This window comes from Pogonomyrmex barbatus, unplaced genomic scaffold, assembly GCF_055798465.1.
Source record: "Pogonomyrmex barbatus isolate J1 unplaced genomic scaffold, ASM5579846v1 scaffold8, whole genome shotgun sequence".
In the NCBI taxonomy this organism is placed as follows: domain Eukaryota; kingdom Metazoa; phylum Arthropoda; class Insecta; order Hymenoptera; family Formicidae; genus Pogonomyrmex; species Pogonomyrmex barbatus.
The window spans coordinates 4911557-4931739 of NW_028297182.1; the positions used below are offsets into that span (position 1 = coordinate 4911557).

Below are 20183 nucleotides of genomic sequence, written 5' to 3' on the forward strand. Positions count from 1 at the left end.
GAAGAACGTATTACAGGAATGATGTTAAGCGACATTAAAAACGCATTCGAAAAAAATAGAAAATATAATTAAATAAATATCTAATCGTTATTAATTTAACAAAATGAGCATATTACAAAATTATATTATGCTTATATTAGGATTCAACTCTAGGAATTTGTTACTTATTTGAAACAAATTGATTCCTTTGAAATATTCAAAATAATAAAATTTATAATAAATATCATTTCTATATTTAATTATAAGACATAACAGATGTAAAAAAAATTACGAAATGATGTATATTTTGGTGATTTTAATATTAAAAATTCCGAAAAGATAACTAGTATTTGAAAGGTTAATAAATAGGAACAAATTAGCCTATAATATTTAACATTTATAATAAAATGTCAATAAGATGTCAAGGTTAAAAACATGCGAGTGCGTATTTACAGGGAGCGAATCACAGACGTGAAATCGCTCCTTGTGAATACGTAATGTTTCTGTTTACAAGGTGTATAATCGAATACTTCTTTGGCTTCTTTAGGGGTTCGAGGCCGCTATCGTATTCGGAGGTGTTGAGCATTCTGACCTTCTTCAACAATCCCGTTCTTTGCCCGTCGCCAGCTTGAGACCTCTCCTTCTTTTGCGGCATTCCGTCAGATCTGAAAGCGAGAGTAACCGACGTGCACTTTAATTCTCACATTAGGGACTAACCCGCAATTTTCGGTAATTCGACGTAAACGACATGTGGTGAGGACAGAGCGCGGTAATCGGAAATTGAGGCAAAAAAAAAAAAAAGGAAAAAGAAAGAAAATAGGACGCGCGCGTACGCATCAAAACGCGACGATACACCCTGCCGACGAAACGGAGGTGGGCTTCCATCAACTGCCGTACCGAATTTCATGTTCGCCACTATTGTTTTTGTCCACCGCCTCGCGTCACGCATGAAGTGCGCGTTATTTGCCGACAATGGCTCTTATTATTTAACTGGTAATTCATATACAAGTTTTGCTACCAACTACTTTCCAGTAGTTACGATTTTTTAAACTAAGATGGAAGAAATTATATATAAAATAATATGCATAAAACGAAACGAAAATGGAAAAATATCGTTTAAAATTTGTATCCTTATTTATCTGGTAAAAGAATTTATCTTACATCTAAATAATTATATAAACGAAGTAATTTGGGCAAAATTTAGTTTCTATTTTACTAATTTAAATAAAACAGTTTCCGAAATTATAGTAATATTCAATCAAATCATTCTAAATTAGAAATACAAAAGATATATAAATATATAAAATTTGCTCTATTTTTTTTTCCAAGTTGCAGAATGATAGTTTCAGCGATAAAGTATTTGATATAGAAACGATGGCAATGAACATTTTCGCCAGTCTTACACGATTCTGCAGTAGAGTTCTGCAAGAAAAACGACGTGAAACCGCATCAAGCACACGCATGAATACATTCACAAACATACTTGGGCTAAGACACGCACACAAATGTATAGGTAATCGCACCCACAGAGGCGTACACCGTGGTCGTCTCTCGATCCATTGGACCGTCAGCTCAGTGCCCGCCTTTCACCCATTAAAACTGACTCGTTCTCTCCCCGTGCGGAGGGCACCAGTCGTGCTCACCCAAAGCACGCCCATTCAAATCGCATTAAACACGTTAATGCGTAATGCCGGTCTCGAGGAAAAAGATTCGCCGTGCGTAACGCGAAAAAAAGGGCAGATAGAAGAGACGGTGGTCGGTGGAGAGAGGGAGAGAGAGAGGGAGAGAGAGAGGGAGAGAGAGAGGGAGAGAGAGAGGGAGAGAGAGGGGGAGAGAGAGGGGGAGAGAGAGGGGGAGAGAGAGGGGGAGAGAGAGGGGGAGAGAGAGGGGGAGAGAGGGAGGGAGAGAGAGAGAGAGAGAGAAATTACAAGAATTATAAAGCTCGGTAAAAACGCGGGAAGTGTCATGTATCACGTCGTCTACATCACACTCGCGTGTGATGTAGACGACGTGATACATGAAGTAGAAGGGACGTTGGCGTAGAAATTACGAAGCGCCCGTGGTGGTTGGACTTGGCTCGTTTGTGGCCGTGAAAAGAAAGCGCGGCGGACGAAACGTGCGTGTGTGTATGTAAGTGGAAGATGTAGCAAAAGAGAGAAGAGAGAGAGAGAGAGAGAGAGAGAGAGAGAGAGAGAGAGAGAGAGAGAGAGCGCAACAAATATAAAATACTTTAACTATACCTATAATTAAAAAAAAAAAACTAGACATATAAAAACTGATGTAACTCTAGCAAAATCACATTTAAATATTATATAAACGATATAAGTAATATTTATTTAAAACAAAAATAGGAAACTTGTAGAAAGATATTTATGTTTCTACACAACGCCATTACGTTCACCGAAATTAAAAGCAGAATAATGCATGAATGAAGGGCGGGAAACATTCGTGTCAAAAAATCAGGGCACGCAAGAGGGCACACACGAGCGGGAAGAAGAAACATGCGAGCGGGTAGGTAGGTGACAGTTTCAGGATTTCGAGAACGCGAGCGAGACGGAATGACAGGGGCAAAGAGAGGAGGGAGACCCGTGCTCGTCCTGTGGTTTCCGTAAATGGCGCAGCCACGACCGGAAGTAGCGGTCGCATCAGTCTGTTTAATAGCCGTATTGTATAATTATGAACAATGGAGAGATAAAGATAGAGAGAGAGAGAGAGAGAGAGAGAGGGGGGGGAGACAGAGAGAAGCCTGGAGAAGGGCAGAAGCCAGCAGAGTGCCATGTGAAATGCACACCGCATGAAGGTAGAACACGCGCGCGCCCGCGAGAGAGGGAGAGAGGGAAAGAGAGAGAGAGAGAGAGAAGCAGAACAGCGAGAGAAGGAACGAGATACATTTGTCGCGAGCGAGCAAGATGACGCGATTTAGACGGAGCGAAATGGAGGGAACGCGGCCGGGGGAGAATGGGTACCACAACGAGGACGAGCACACGATGAGAGCCGTATGGCTTATGGCTGCCAGCCACCGTAGAACACGTCCGCTCGTTCGTCGTACATGACGGATGACACAGAGCGACAGTTTTGATGCATCCAACCTCTCCAGGAGCCGCACCGAGTTATCCCGCACGGCATGTGCGCGCCCTGCACGCGTGTGCACGCGCGTGCTCGCACGCGGAGGGGTGGGCGGCGAGGAGGTGGCCGCCAGGGATGTGCGCCGCGGTTAACACGCCAAGCCACGCGTGAATCCGTCATTAATACCGTCACTCCGGAGACGACGGGCTCCGCGATCGCGCGGCTGAAACGTCAGCTGAGCGGGTCAACAACCGGACCATTTGCGATGTCCTCTCCCAAAATGGGAACATATTGTTTATCGCAACTATGCGTGACTATGCGTGACTATGCGAGGTGTGCGCTTCCAAAGTTCTTCTCCGTACCGTGATGTCTCGACAGAAACAAATGGAATTTTGAAAACATGTCGATTGGGATTTTCGTATGTTGAACAACGAACAACGATTTCATTACATTCGCGAATTAAAGTAGAAAAAAAAAAAAAGAGAATTTTGATACTTACGTCTTGTTCGATAAACGGTTATTATGCTTAGGTGTCGAGATTTCTTTCTCGCGCAACTTCCTGCCGATTCCGCCAATTCGTTGCGGTGGATCCCTCAATGCGAAACTCTTGGCATAGTGACCTAAATGAAGTTCCTTTCGATTGAATATCTCACGCATGTCGCGCGGATAACTCGAATAGAAACGCACCCAGGAGACGTATGCTACAGAAAAAAAAATTACAATGTAAAAACAATAAAACAATTACCTTTCTATCTACCCGCTGTTCCCATTGCAGATAATATATATCAGATTATCTGCAGACATTAAATACAATAAGGAATGTACCAATGTAATTATTCTTGCGGTATGAGATAATTAAGTGATAATTGTGCTTAAAGGAATAAATATGTATCTTATTTTAAATTAATTACAACTTCTGTGCTACAAAATCGTTGCACAAGTGTGCGTTGCAATTAATACAGCGAAGCGCTAAATTCAAATATATATTATCTTGCAAGAAGAGCTACGTCTAAAATACGAATAAAATCAAGAGGTGCAACGTCAAGGACACTTATCTCGTCTACGTTTAAGAGGTCACGTGCATCTCTTGAATGTAATGATCAGTTACATGTAGTGCGCCCTTATTAATCGCAGTTCCATTAGGTGGTTCCACGGGGGTTGGGCCGCGCGATTTCGTGGGGTGTGTGCGCGCCCCGTGGCGGGCTATTAAGGAGCATTAACGGTGAGGAGAGGGTAGTCGAGTCAAGTGCTGGAGCTAATAGTCACCCTCGCGTCCCTTCTTAACGTCTCTTGCTTGTGCGCACGGGTGAGAAACTCGGGGGATCTCTGGTCCTAAGAGAACTCGACATGTGCACATCGTTGCCGTTTCGTGTGAAAAATCTCTCAACCCTAATAGAGTAGAATTTAGCCTTCGCCGTTCATAGTGAACGTCGAATCGTCCAAATTTTTGTATACTAGTGAAAATATTTCACGTAAGAAGATTATAATAATGGAATAAAATATTTCGTGCTTTTCAAAACATTAATCACTAATTTTTCAATAAATGCAGTTTGTGCATTATTGTTTTTATATCTAATTGCATCTATTTTGCTGAATATGATCGAACAGATTTAGTTGCACGTTCCCTTGTGACTAATTTCTAATTTTTATACTATAACTATTTATAATTTTCTCGCGATCGGACTTGTGTCTCAACATTTTCCATCCTGATTTCCGTCTGCTTCCAATCTCGACTCTTCCCTACATAAGAAACACTGCTGGAGTCTTTCTTGTGGCTTGGTGTCAGCGTTGAAAAGGGAGAAATGTTTTTCTCCATTTAGCACATAAATCACACGTGGGGGCGGTGTCTAGCTGAGAAGCCAGAGTGGCGGGAAGAAACGGGGGGGGGGGGGGTGTAAGAGTGGGGTAGTATTGTTCCTAAGTGATGTAACTGCGTCTTATTGTATTTGTATCCTGTATCGCATTGTTAAGAGTCTCTCGCCACAAAGCGTAAGTGGTTTTGGCGGAAGTCACATTCAGTGGTTGGATTGTGTCGGCCACCCCCTGTGAAAGGCGCGCGAACGATATACACTGAATTCGATCTAACTCGCGATGAGTGTGCGAGATTAGCTCAGCAGTGTCACAGTTCTCATAATAATAATTAACAAAATATGGTCCGTTTCAAACAAGCGCTGTCGCGAAAGCTCTAAACTATAAACATGTGGAATACAGGCGAATTTATTAGCCATCTTAGATTGCACGAATGCGACTCAATATGCCATGTGCAATATGCATTTCAATTTGTATTTATCATTATTTCAACAAATTTAATCAAATAAATTGCCTGATCGAATTAAATCGGATAGAAGAAGATGCGAAAGATGAAGTGATCCAAGTATTATATATTTGTGTTGGCAGAAAATTACGATGAACAGAATATAGCCGAGCGAGCGACATGAGGCTCAAATCGTATATATGGGATGGGAGTGGATGAATCCCTCAGGTTAGTGGCGAGGGTCGCAGCTCGGGGGTCGTTCTATAGAACTGTACTTGCTATTGAAGGCTGTTCGAGTCTATTGGGGTGATAATGTTACGAATTAGCGAGATTTCCACTTCTCCGCTCGTCGACCGGCCTCCGCATCGGTCGCGAATTAGATAAATTTCGGAATTGTTGTGAAGAACGCAGAACGTGTCCACGTGTCACGCTATTTTCCATTGTTGTGCGCCTGTTGTATGAACATTTTTACGATCTTAATTCCAACGCTATGGCTTGTATTATATACAATATATGGCGCTATTCACTGGTTTAAGTACGACTGATTTTTATTAATTATCACAAGGTAATAGCAGATGCGTGTTAAGTAAAATTAATAAAAATGGAAATAAAAAAAAAAAAAAATATTCAAAATCTTGACAAATAATTTTTGTTTAAAATCCTTAAATAATTCTATTTTGGAAAGTTGTCTAATATAAACCGGTAATTTACTTAAATCGCGTCTCATTGTTTTCATATTGTTAAACATAAATGACATAAAAATATAAAATAAATAAAGAATGAGAAATATAGATAAAAAATTGGTAAAATATATCTTATATTGCGCATATTACATACAAAAGTTTAAGTTTTTCGTTATCTCTTTCGGCTAAACGAAAAGTAATAATCTTAAATATCAAGTTAATATTTCTAGTATTAACTTGCGTTTACAAATTAATACCAAATAAGAGATACATCATCTTAAGCGATACTATTTTGACAACTTTTTCGTAATTTTAAAAAATGCAATGCACAATTCCTATAGTCATTGTCTTTAAAATAAATAGAAACGTTTCGCAACAAAAACATCTTTCTCTAAATATTTTTTCTTTGTCACGAGAAGTTTCCCCAAGTGTTTTTAAAGCAAATTATCGATATAAGCATGTATTTAGAACAGACGAATGATGGACAGTAAACGCAAATGATCACTATAGATATGTCGAGAGATGTTAACTAATTTGTTATCCACTTCCTGCTTGCCTCTCATTCGCTCTCTCGGTTTCCGATGCGAAAAGTGCAATACGGTCACGAATGGCGGCAGCAATTAATCTATCAATCACTCGGTACGTGCGGAGGAACGGTCAAGTGGTTAGCTGTGTAACGTCACTCAAATCTGGGGCGGCTAAGCGCTCAAAAACCGTGGCTAACCTTCGTGTAAAGCCCCGGCTGATGCGGGACAATTTCGAAGCTCGAAAACCTCTTAGAAAGATTAATGGTCCCGAATTTCCTTTTTGGAAACGCTCGTCGTTCGTGCGATTATAGCAATCGACATAATATCAGTCATTAATGTACTTTCGCAAAAGTAATCTTCGAAATTCGTTTGTGTTGTTATTATTAACGCGCCAGTGCAGCAGAGATTTCTCTAAAATTTCTCAAGTTTGATAACAAAAAAAAAAAAAAAAGTCAGTTCAGGACTGTGTGTATATTCATATTTATAACTTTAGCTTCAAATAAAGTAGCAGAGAAGTGGTTTAAGGAAGCAACAAGTTAACTGACGATATTTATATGAAAAGGCAAATAGATTCGCGGGAAAAAAGTCGTCGAATATGAAGAGGGCTAATGTCTTCACTTCACGAGTATTAGACCGGGTATAATGGATTTATTATTGCAGCAAATAAATTCTTCTCCGTAACGACCCTAATAGAGTAACCGTGGCATAGCAAACAGGATCATCCCTCCTCGTCCGTACACTATGTAAATATCCAAGTGGCGAACGAGGCAAATGTGAAGGGAGACGGAATAAGAGCCCCATAACGTGTACGCGTAGGGGTTGCTTTATATGCGAGTGGGGTGCTCGCTGGAATTGGCTTAGTCTACCCTGAAGTCAGCTCGCTTTCGTTACAATCCAACTGCGTCAAAGTAGATGTTCGCTCATCCTTCGCAACTCCTCATCAACACTTTGCCTCTCACGAAAGTAAAGATTTAAGCTTTTATTACACGCGTACCTCTTAAAATATACACGGGAATATATATGCTAACTAGAAAGGAATTACGTAACTATCTATGTAGCACAGCACGATTCGTTATATAATAGTCTGCCTCATTATCGTACCAATTAAATTTTAATCGATATCACAGTGTCAAATTCATAAAATTAGAAAAGACTGGAGCTCAAAAGTTAGTTAAGTATTACATCCCATTTATGTATTGTATTTATTGCGAAAGAGGCGATAAAAAATTACCGTTAAATATCTCTTTTCTAACATGGCTACTTTTTTATTTCAACTCACAAGTTCGGTAATAAAAAAAAGAGAATAAATTCGTTCTTGGCATAAAGAGCATATAGAGAAAGTTTCTTTATATTATTTTAGTCAATCAAGACAATTAATTATTCGAATAATTTTTAATGTCAAAATCATAACTGTGCAAAAAAGCCCCAGTCTTTCAGACATTCGATTTTCAAATCTTGATTATAATTTAAGTTTATAAAATCAAAAGAAAAGTACATGTGATTTATCACGTAGTGAGCGCATTATAAAATGTTGCATTTACCTTTACACGCTTTCGCGCCAAGTTGCTGATTTTCCAACACTAAATCTTCGAAATCGTTCTGGAGGGCGACAGCCGCTGCCTGCACGGAGTTGTGCTTGGAGAGGGGTCCCAGTAGCTTATCCAGAACATCGTTCATGTCCTGCTGCTTGATTCTGATACGCCTCGACTCGAGCATCCGCACGAACTCGATCTCCGAAGGTGTCAGGAAGATTGTCGCGGTGCCGGAGCATCCCGCGCGCGCGGTTCTACCGATTCGATGAACGTAATCTCTAGCCGAAATTGGACCCGTATACTGGATAACGTAATCCACCTTCGGCATATCTAAGCCACGAGCTGCGACATCCTAAATAATTGAGATGGAAAGATATATTTTACATACACCTTGGTCCTAATTGGCGGTTCGTTGTCCCCCCCCAAAAAAAAAAAAAACCTTTGTTTTACCGAGACAAGAATAAGATAGTTTAAATTCGCTATTTAACTAATAATAAATTACGATCATTTGCGACAATAAATGTCCATAAGAAAGACGTAACTCGAAGGTTTCTTTTTTTTTCTTTTTTTTTTTTTTCTTTTAGATCGAAATGGTAGTTCTCGAGGCAGTTCGAATTTGAAATTGAACAATTCAGATGAGAACCAGAACGTCGTCGTTCCGTCACAATTTGTCCGGAACAATGTCCTCGGTAGTTATCACGCTTCAAACCCCCCCCCCCCCCGGAGAAGTGCCTCGTTCCACGAACAAGAGCGGCAACGGCGAGTCTGCGACCTGCTGGTACAAATGTCTTACAAACCGCGGCGATTTCTCGTTTTGTGGCGACGTGAATGCGCGCGGCTGGCAGCAGGCGCCCGCTGCGAGACCCCAACGGCGAACGTTTGAGCACGGCCCTGATTTTCTACGTTCGGCTAGTCGATGATTTACCGCGGCGAGAGCCTCACCGAGTCTCTCCGCTTGACGGGCCCCGGGGACTAATCCCAGACCACCAGTGGGGGGCGTCGCGGCGGCATCCCGGAATTCTTTCGCGGCACGATACGGACGTGTATCCGTGTATTCTTATTACATCTTTTCCTGCTATTAATTCAACATACGTCGACGACGGCGCGATCCGGGCGCCAGCGTGAAGGAATACGAGAAAGAAGCCCCCTTTCGACCTTTCAGAATAAATCGAGACCGAATCTTTCTCGAGCTCACCCTGTGATATTCCGTTATATCTTATCGTTTGATGAATATCGATGAAGTAATTTCTGGCTGTTTATTCCGCGCGATTAAGAATATTAATGAGAGCAAAAACGATTAGGTGAAAAAGAAAAAAAAAAAACGCTGATGCTTATTGTTAACACGAAATGATTTATATAACTTTGAAAAATAGAAATGCCTATTAACGCCTATAAAAATGAGAAATAAAAAAAGTGGTTAAGCGTTTAACATTAACTAATTAATATTATCGCAATTTAAATTGCCACTCCCGAGAGTCAATTTTGTCAAGGGATATCCCTCTAAAGTTTAACACATCTCGTAATTGTAATCATTCGCATGGTGCTCGCAATCGGAGCAAGTACACTTGGCACATTAAAACGATACAAGCACCGATACCTGCCACCGGTTTCAACACACGTAAGGAGAGCGGCGAGCCGAGGAGCGATCGATGGCGGCGATTAAGACAAACGATCGTTTAAGAAAGGGACCGGGATCGCGGGATCGAGAACGGATCGCCCGTTCAAAACATCTCACTCGGGCCATAGATCACATCGTGGATCCGGATCCACTACCGCTGAGAGCCGCGGAACATTCCGGCCGCGGGTGCCCTCGTGGCTTTTCAACGTGGAAATTAATAACGCGGCCGTAAAACCTACGTGGTAGCGACGCCGTAAAACGTGGGCGGCTGCCATCGCACATTCCGTGGATCAACATTAAGGAGTTAAATATGCCGGACGTCTCTCTAAGTACACAGTAAGTAAATTATTCCGTTTCCTTCCTTCTCCCTCGTGCCTCTACAAACACTACATCAATACGTTCGCACGACTGGGATTCAGAAATCTTTCTGAAATGTAATAATAACTGAATGAACGTGTGACATGCCCTTAATATATAATTATACACGTGTTTTCATTATTTCGAATTTTCTGGATAATCTTGATAATCATGACAAATCTATTGCAGTAATTGTTTTTAGGCAGAAGAGAAATAATTTAAAATTGTGAAATCTCATATTCTTAATTAATTAAAATTAATTAAATTCGACTTTCTAAAAAAAAAAAAAAATTTCGGATAAAAAAGATATCGCATAACTAATGGGCAAACAATGAAATATAAAAATAAAATATATAAGTATTTCTTATAATGATAAAAATGCAACATTGTTTAATTTATATTTGCACGATGCTAAGCAAAGCCTAAAGATTTAAAATATTGCATAATAAAATAGATAATATTAAAATAATTCAAGAAAAATATAAATGTCCTTCGTTAAAATAGTAAGTATTGGAATATTTTAATCAACGTTTACATTACCATAAAACGTTGCAGATTTTTAAATATTATTCGCATGCTTCTTAAGAAGTGTTAAATATATTTGATCGTAATTTTAATCTTTCTATATTTTAATTGCGTCGCAGAATTATTATTATATACACGCTATAATTTCTTTATTCAAAATTTGTTTTGCCGCAGGCATATGCCATCCGAGTATGAAATCTGAGAATGAATAAAACTTAAGAAAAGAAAGCTATAAAGTCTGGTGAACGAAACGAAATATTCGAAATATTTATATTCAGAATCAGTTTTGTAGATTTTGATTTTGCTGTTCTCCTTTCCAGGGCGATTCGTGACACGGGTTTGAGGCGCGGATTCGAAAGAACGGGTCGCCAATTAATCGCAATGTATAGAGCTTAACGAGGGTAGTAGAGAGAATAACGAGAATCCGTGGTGAGATCTCGGAATTTTCGAGTCGATTTCTACGAGATCGCCTGATGGAAAAGAATTAATTTTCACGGTGCATAAGTTGTCACTCGTTCGCGTGACGCCGATCGTGAAGTTCACAATTCGCAAATCCTACCGCGATTTAATATTTCCCTTTTTATTTTTATTTTATTTTTTTTTCTTTCTTTTGCATGCGTTCTTCCGATATTCGCAATACTTTCAAACACGTGAAAGTACCATAACAGTATTTCACACTAAAATCTAAATTGGTCGATGAAGAAATGAGATCATCGTTTTATTTTTGACAGTCCTCACGTCTAACGACGAAATCGATCGCTTTCACCGATAATTACGGCAGTTAAGGCAGTCACCGAGAGTTCAATGCGAATCAGAAAATTGCGTTGTTATTCGACGTCAGATTAATTCGACCGATGTAATACGAATGTAATTAGCGCCGGGGAGAAAGAAAGTTATCCGTTACCTCGCAAACATTATCGCGTCATGATTAATTATGCCGTTCACGGAATGTAATTAGCAAAACAGGCACTTCTATGGGTATATATCGCAAATAAGTAAATATTTCGACTGTATTTATTATTTGAATAAGAAATATCTTCCGATTAAAGATTTTATTGAAAAGTGATGCAATTTTTGTTTTGTAGAGAATTAGTAATCACTAAAAAAAAAAAATAATATTATTGCAATTCGGTCTCTTAAACAATCGCTTCATGAAGTAAGCGCGGATACAGGGAACAGACAAATGATCGTAATTATACTCATTACGAAGGCTTCATGTGGCTGCATAATTTTTAACCTCCGAACACACAGCGTGGGTCCAGAGGTATTAAATTCCCTCTCGAAAGAATAAGCCACGAAGTAATTTACAGCTCAGGGAGTGCCGACAGATATCCCTGAGTTTTCTTTCGTTGTATTCTCTCTCTCTTAATTTTTCAACGCTTTCATTTTATGCTTATTTTTAATCTATATATACATTAACATTTAATTTTTTAAAGTATACTCTGATGGATATATTTTTTGTACTGAAATTCTCTCTCAAGTAAAATCTTAATTCCATTTCATCATTTCAAAATTTTTTTATATTGCTTTTCAATAACATATTATAACAATACTTTCTCCTCAATCATTTCATATTATCATATTTCATAAGGAAAATTATGATTCACTTTGAAATATATTCAGTAATTTTCCAATAGTTTTAAAACTATTTTATACTATTTAAAATTATTTTTAATAAAATATACGACTTACCGTGCACAGTAGTACACCACTTTTTGCTTGATTAAAAGTTTTGAAGACCTCCGTTCGTTCCTTTTGCGTCATATTACCATAAAGTTTAAAGAATTCTACATCAACTAACGGGTCAGAATCTTCGTCGTCATCTGTTGGTTTCGTAAGAACGGAAGATAAAATTTCGGTATGATAGTCTACCATGTCTTGCGTGGCCATAAAAATTATTATCTTATGTTGCCCAGGAGTCTAAAGTAGAAAATAAAGAATGCTCGTTGTATGCGCAAGTTGGAATAATGTTGAATAGTTTCTAAAATGGAAAATTTTCCATACCTGACATCTCCCGGCAATGTAAGCGCTTAGAGTGACCATTCTTAATTTTGGTGGGGTGACTATGTAAGTCTGAATTACACTTTGTGGAACTATTAGATCTTCGTTAATTTCACTAGCATCTCCTCCACTCATTTCTACATTCTCTTTAGCCGCGTCAACGAAGATCGGATCATCCATTGTGAGACCCGCCAATTTTTCAACGGCTTGTGTCAGAGTCGCGGATAATAAAATTGTCTGTCTTCTCAATTGATTTTCACAATCTCGCTCAGTGTTACGAACACTTTCCGTTTTCGAATCAGATTTTTGATTCACAGTAGAATGTTTTGTATCTCTTTTCCTTTTTTTCGTTTGAATGATATTAACGACTTGATCACTATCGTTGTCATCACTTGAATGATACACTTGTTTCTTTCTATTTTCCTCGGTTTTATTTTCTTCTATTTTAGATTTTATAGTATCTTCCTTTAACATTTCTTCACATTCTTCATCTGTAAATTTCTTCTTATTATGTTCCTTCAATATTTTCATAGCATCGTATCCTGACTGGTCATTAGAGCATGATACCTTTAAAGCACTTACTATTCTAAATTACACAAGTATTAATATTAATATTAATTTTTTAATCGGTATAATTTTATTTATATTTTTATACTTTTATAATATTAATGCGGTAAATAATAATACTTTAATTTATAAAATTTGTCATAGTTTTGCAAAAACATAAGAAACTTACTCAGAAATGTTTCTTTCATATCCCATGTCGAGCATTCTATCAGCTTCATCTAACACGAAATATTTAACATTATTTAACCTCAATGCTTTTGTATTCTTTATATGATCCAATAATCTACCAGGAGTGGATATCAGTATATTATGTCCTTTTCGTAATCGAGCTTTTTCCGCTTTCCTTTTTTCTCCACCAATTATATAGCCTGGTACAATCCATGTAAAAGGCTAAAATTATTTAAAACATAATTTCGATGTTTAATAAATGATACGATATTTAAAATATATTAACTAACTCACTTTGGTCAATTTTACAAAACATTCGTATGTCTGTAAAACCAATTCTCTTGTTGGTACTACAACAAGAGCTGATAAACCATTACTTCTATTTAATTTTGGTCTAATTTTGTGTAATAGTTCAACAATGGGTAAAGCATATGCTAATGTCTTCCCAGATCCAGTCTGAGATCTTATTAACACGTCCTTAGCTAAGAATATTTGAGGGATCGCTTTTTGTTGAACTGTTGTTATTTTAGTTATACCCATATTCTGTTCTAAGTTTGATATCTATGAGAAGAAGTATATTATTTTGTTATAAATATTTTTGTCCTAAATATCAATGATATATATAAAATACAAACCATATATGGATGTATATTAAGATCTGCAAATGTGATCTCTGTAAAAACTGGTTCATTTACAGGTTTTACAAATCGCTGGCCTATAGTTGGTACATCAGGATTATTACCAAACAAAGAAGAAATTTTCCCACTGCCTCTATGTGTTAATTTTGGAGTTTTATCAGATTCTTTGTCATTACTCACAATTTCCTCTTTATATTTTCTTTTCTTCCTTTTGTCTAAGATATTTATCTTTTGGGGGGTTTTTAAAATTGATTCTTTTTTATTTACTGCTTTGGGTTCTTTGTTTAATTTAAAATTATCTTTAGACATTTCATGTTCTTGAGTCAAGTTTAATATAGTTGATTTATTTTGATCTTTTATTGAACTTGAAAATATATTAGAAAGTGATTTCTTTGGTTCATGTTTTAAAGTGTCTCTTTTTTTCGCCAATAGTACTTTACCAATATGTCCTTTCGTTTTTGTAAAGGATATAGTTGGTTCATTTACGAAATCAGAGTTTGCAATAGAAGGAAATCTTTCAGATTTTACATCTTTCTTATTTGTTTCAGATTGTTCAATTTTCTCTACATTTTTCACTGTTGCATCTTTATCTTGCAATAAAACTTTAGACTGCTGTACATTTCGAACGACAGCATTTGCTTCTTTCAATTTCTTTGCAAAGATAGTTGCTAATAACTTTTGTTTAATTCTTTTTTTGTGCCCTATCTCTTGTGTATTCGCAGCTTTCTTTGATTCTTTGCTACCTACTATTGCAGCTTTATGAAAAGATTGATTCTTTAATCTTTTAATTTTGGACAACTCAGTTCTCCTCAGCTTGTTCTGAACATAAATATTAATTTTACATTAATTGATCAATTTCTCTTTTATTTTTTTATTCAGTTACTATACACAACTGCATGAAATTTGTGCAAATTCTTTGCGTACACGTGTTTACAAATTTCTCCTAACCTAAATTAATCTAACCAAGTACTTACCTTTTTCGTTGCGACAACTGGATCTGTCGTTACATTTAAACAGATATCCATATCTTGAATTGTCATTGGAGGAGTTTGTTTATCACAAAATCACTTTTCCTTATGCACAATGTGCAAAAAAAGAATACGAACTATAAAGGAATGTTATAAACACACGAAGTGATACGAAGCACGTTGCAGAACATGTGGCGAACTGCGCCAGTGCTGGCGCATGCGCATACTTCGGAATGAATAATTTCCCAGATTTGTATCTATAATTTTTGTATGAGAATATATATTTTTTAATTATGTTAAAAATATAATATTAAAATAGTTTATTATATTAATTACACGATTGTACTAATATAAAACCAACATACTGTTATAACATGTGGACTCATCATAATATATAATATATGATCACGCTTAATGTAAAATATATATTATTATCATACGATTATACTTTTATTATCATACGATTATAATTTTATTTCTATTATAAATGTTATGTTATTATTATTTTTCGTGTATGTATGTGTTTATAATTACATGTTTATAATTACATATAAATCTGTATGTGTATATATGGAGGAATATATTTCTTACATGAATATAGAAAATAATAAAATAATATTTCGAAATTTCGGAGATTTTTTAACAAATGTTTTTAACAAATTTCAAATTAAGTTAATAAATTTTTTATTAATTTACATTTAAAAAGATAAACTTTATTGCTTTATCTAGTTATATAAAAATCAATCACTTATTTAACATGGAGTTTGTTTTTATCTTGAAAATAAAACTTTGAAAATAAATTTAGAGAAAATATTTTTTATATTTATTTAATATAATTAAAGTTAATAATTGTAAGATTTAATTTTGATAGTCAAAAAATAGACTGCACGCGTATACATACACATATTACAAAATTAAGTTTTGCATTTCGACAAAATGTTTAATAAATGTGTTCTAGAAGTTTTTATAAAAAATTAAACGACCCCCTGTTGAGAAACACAATAAAACGGTAACATGCTGACGTATTTAATTATCATAATTACAAGAGTGAATCATTAATGCGTCTTTTCGAACTTTGAAGCAGTCAAGGCAATATTATCGTTCCAACAATCATACGGGCAGAACGGTTCTATTCACATGGCGCCTGTTAAAGCCAGGCTTCTGTCTAACAATTGTCACATTCGACAGACGGAACGGCGTTAATTATTCGCTAACAGGTTCAGCAATTAATACCAAGGCGCCGCTCGCGCGATACGACGGTGTGCGAGATTAATTTTGGAGATTGTCACTCTAAACGTGTATTTACCTCCGGCCATGTGTGTTTACACTTTTTACAACGTATCATGCAAGTATTGTCTGGCAAGGTAACACGAAAAGTGACACCGGTGAGATCAGGCATTTTGTGTCCGGGAGGCAACGCGATCAGACGAAAAGTTTAATTCATCATGGAGACTCGTAAGTTATGTTGCATCAGTGTGTCGTTCGCGGCAAGAATAATCGGGGCATATACAATGGTAAGTTGAAAATTTTACGTGTTCTACTCTGTTCTATTCTTTTCATATATTTAGAATTGAGTATAAGTACTGTTTGATTTATATGTATTATATTAATATTGAACGCATTTGTGCGGAAGAAATAAGATGAAATCACCGAACATGCCGAAACATGATGCTGAAAAATATGAAATCTATATTTGTGTTATAATTACAATTAAATATACTTATAAGATAAAGTATAAAATTTGTTTCGCAATCTCCTTTGATATGAGCATGCATACAATATTGTTGAAAATGTCAATAATGAGTGATATATATTGGTGAATTTAGAATAAAAAGTCAAATAAATCAATTGTGAATAGTTTTATTTTAAACTTGATATTTACATATAATAAAATTATTATTTTAAAATTATTATTAAAATTTTTGTTGTGTTTCTGGGTTGGATGGGTTAATTCATATTATCAATATTCCATTAAGATAAAAAAGAGCATTATGACACAAGAATAATTTATGAATAATAGTTAAAATATTTTTGAACAAAAATATGTCGTTCTAAAATTCGAAAATTTATATCAATTACTATGATTTATATTTGTTTAGAAATCACTCTGCTTTATTCCTTTTTCAGTCCACTTCGATTCTACTGATAAACGTGTTGGTGAGCAACTTTTTCTCACGAGAGGGAGATGAAGATTTTTTCGAATCCGTTAAAACTTGGACCATGCTGGGATTGAATTGGGTGCAGGCAGTGAGATATACGCAACTACAGAAAAAAGGTAAAACCCGATCAGACTTATTGTTAGACGCGTGAATTGCTTCTGCAAACGAATGTATGTAACGTAACGTTGCGCGTTTCAGCGCAAACTGCGATGATATGTTTTCTTATATACGTTGTCTCGTTTCTCTTGGCCAGTGCTTATCTCGCTTTAGGATCGATATCGGTAAGTGATTTATCATGAAATTATTATTAGTCAATTGTTTACTTCCATATTGCAATTATTTAAATTAATATAGAGCTACCCAGCTTATGACCTAGCCACGTGTAAATAAACAAACAGTCGAATAAAAAAAAGTTGATCTACAATCAAACAATTTTGCTATATATTTTATTTTATATTTCATATTTCATTTTATTTTACATTTTTTACATATTATATTTATATTATATTTATGTAAATTATTAATTTCCCTTCTATATAAGTATCTCGCGATCAGTTTTGTAAGCCTCTCAATTTCTTTTTCTTTTTTCAAAATATTTAGCAACAAGATGGAAAATTTTTAAACAATATTTTACTCGCAGGCAAAGTGCGCGATTTTTATTATTTCTTACGATAAAGGTCGTAGCGGCACTACCGACCGAATACAAATTCATCAAACATTCTTTATCCGCGAGATGTATTTCGAGCACGTAACAGCCTTGTCTTAACTCGCTAACGACCACGTTAACTTCCGCGTATGTTTACAGAGGAGACATAAATGCGCCGTGCCTTGGATGTATTTGCAAATGATTAGCATAATAGATCAGACCGTGGCGCTATCTGATCACATAATACATGAGCGACAAGCTGCTATATACATGTGGTACACTATGATATGCAGCATCTATTTGAGTAAATACATTTCTAATCTTTTTTACGATTGTACAAAAAAATTGGATGCATTCTAATAATCAATCAATTTTGACTAATCAGTGATATAATCTTAAATTATCTCTGCCAAGCTTATATTTGTAATTAAAGGTGAACTAATCGTTGTCTAATTTGTCCTTAAACGAAAGTTTGATGGAAAATTATTTGATGACGTAAATAAATTAAGAAGATTTGTTTTTTTTTTTTTTTTTTTTTTTTTTTAATTAATATCGAAGCGAATTTTATCTTAAGAGAAATCTTATTGCAAACGTTCTATAAAAAAATATTTAATGTTATTAATTTAAAAGTTATAATAATAAGGTATAATGATCTGTTGCTAATTTTTTTTGTGAACATAAGTCAATTTTATGACACTATAAAAAAATACGGTGTACAAAAGCAATTGTAAACTTAACAAACAATTACAGTTTTGAACGTGTATTTCTGGATGATCGTGCAAACAGCCCGAAAACAATGGTACGACGAGCAGCAGAACTGTGAATCGACAGTGTTAGATCCCATACCAATATCCACGAATAACGGCCTGAAGTCACCATCTTTTCTTTCGCAAAATTTTTCCATGTTTGAATCACCACGACCGCCAACGATTCTACCTAAATAGCAGAAAGTCCATGAAGAATCATGGATAATTTCGAAATGAATCTCATTTCTGGATTTGCCGCGTGAAGCGAGCTGTTGCCAGAACTTATAGGATTGAGAGGGTTGTTTAAAGAACAATGAGAGATACAAAGGAGGAGACTGAGAAGGCTTATTTTTCTTAATATTCTACGGCCGTTATAACTTAAGACTCACGCGCTTATATATGATATATTTATTTAATAAATATAAATCATTGGTTTTTTTTGTAATATAAATAAATATCTATATTATAAAATAATTAACTTTTCTGTTTGAATTGCATGATGTAAACTTTTCTATAAAAGATTTATAAATATTTACAAAAAAATATATATTTTATTATAAAATATTTATAATAAAATATTTATATTATTTTATTAATTTGATTCTTACCCATTTAATGGGCAATTTATCTAATATTAATATATGACATATATAGTATAATACAAAGTTTGTTGCAATACATGCGCGCACGAAAAATATGGAAAATTACAATTTGTATTAAAGACACGTTGAATTTAAATTTAATTAAGTGAAAAAGGAAACAATAAAAGAAACTTCAAGTAAAATATATGAAAATTTTTGTTGAAGATATGTTATAAATATCGGATTAAGTTGATTGATTTTAATATATTCGTACACCGTGGTATTTTTGAGGTTTTAGATGTTAAATCTCGGCGAGAGAAGATACTTATTGATCTTCTTTGCCTAATGGAATATGCGCGAGCCACTAAACCTCGCTGCGGTAAATCCCAGTTTCGAAATGGGGAAAATGTATAATAATGCGGAGAGTAACTTCATAAATCAGTCGAGAGATGCGACTAATAGAGTGTATCAAATGCGCTCTCGGCGGAGCGTGCTTGCATAGAAAATATGAGAAATGGTCGCGTTTTACGTCAAAATACTTTTAAACTTCCTGGATTCGAATCGCATGCAAGCATATTCGCTATACAGCATGGATCGTCTCTGCGGATAGAGGTCGATTTGTCCAAGAATGGCTACAACTTTTCGCAATACTTTTGAGAATAGTGATCAAACGCATAACAGATGATATAGAAAAGCTCTTGATACGATTTATTGGAAATATTTGTCATATCGATTCCGTGTAATATATTTGTGTTGTAGGGAGGTACAACCTAATAGCACATATTATTATATATATTAATTTGTTGCTTTAGTAAACATTGTGTTTATTTCAAAAGTAAAAGAAATGTAGAAGAAATGTAGATTTAAGATTTTTTTGATTAGTTTCTTTTTTTTTCATTTTTATCTCTAAACATACGTAAATATTTAAATAAATCTTCATTGATTTCAAATAAAATGTTTATATATATTTATAAAGAAAGAAAGTTAATATTGTTAATATTTATCGATAGTTATGTAATATTGATAAAGAAAATGTCTGTTTTCAAGCAATCTGCCATTTTTAGAAATTTGTTAGAAACAAATCTTTTATCAATTTATCAAGCAAAACTTGTCGAAGACATTATACAAATTTTCTGTTGTTAAAAAGAGTGAAGTAAAAGTCTTGATC

The 20183-nt window shown here is 35.5% G+C and overlaps 2 protein-coding genes across 2 annotated transcripts; one reads left to right on the plus strand and one right to left on the minus strand.

The window, feature by feature from the left end:
- Nucleotides 1-284: 284 nt before the first annotated feature.
- LOC105427729 (ATP-dependent DNA helicase DDX31) lies at nucleotides 285-15098 on the minus strand. Its single transcript, XM_011639602.3, has 9 exons — nucleotides 14890-15098; nucleotides 13913-14734; nucleotides 13572-13838; nucleotides 13279-13499; nucleotides 12546-13128; nucleotides 12234-12461; nucleotides 8051-8393; nucleotides 3545-3746; nucleotides 285-644 (listed from the first exon to the last, which is right to left on the minus strand). The coding sequence occupies exons 1-9, from the start codon at nucleotides 14953-14955 to the stop codon at nucleotides 443-445; spliced, it is 2934 nt and encodes a 977-aa protein (XP_011637904.2). The 5' UTR covers nucleotides 14956-15098; the 3' UTR covers nucleotides 285-442.
- An 881-nt stretch (nucleotides 15099-15979) lies between these two features.
- LOC105427728 (uncharacterized) lies at nucleotides 15980-18908 on the plus strand. Its single transcript, XM_011639600.3, has 5 exons — nucleotides 15980-16397; nucleotides 17011-17158; nucleotides 17241-17323; nucleotides 17848-17992; nucleotides 18439-18908. Exons 1-5 carry the CDS (start codon nucleotides 16329-16331, stop codon nucleotides 18630-18632), a joined length of 639 nt encoding a protein of 212 aa, XP_011637902.1. The 5' UTR covers nucleotides 15980-16328; the 3' UTR covers nucleotides 18633-18908.
- Nucleotides 18909-20183: the final 1275 nt, after the last annotated feature.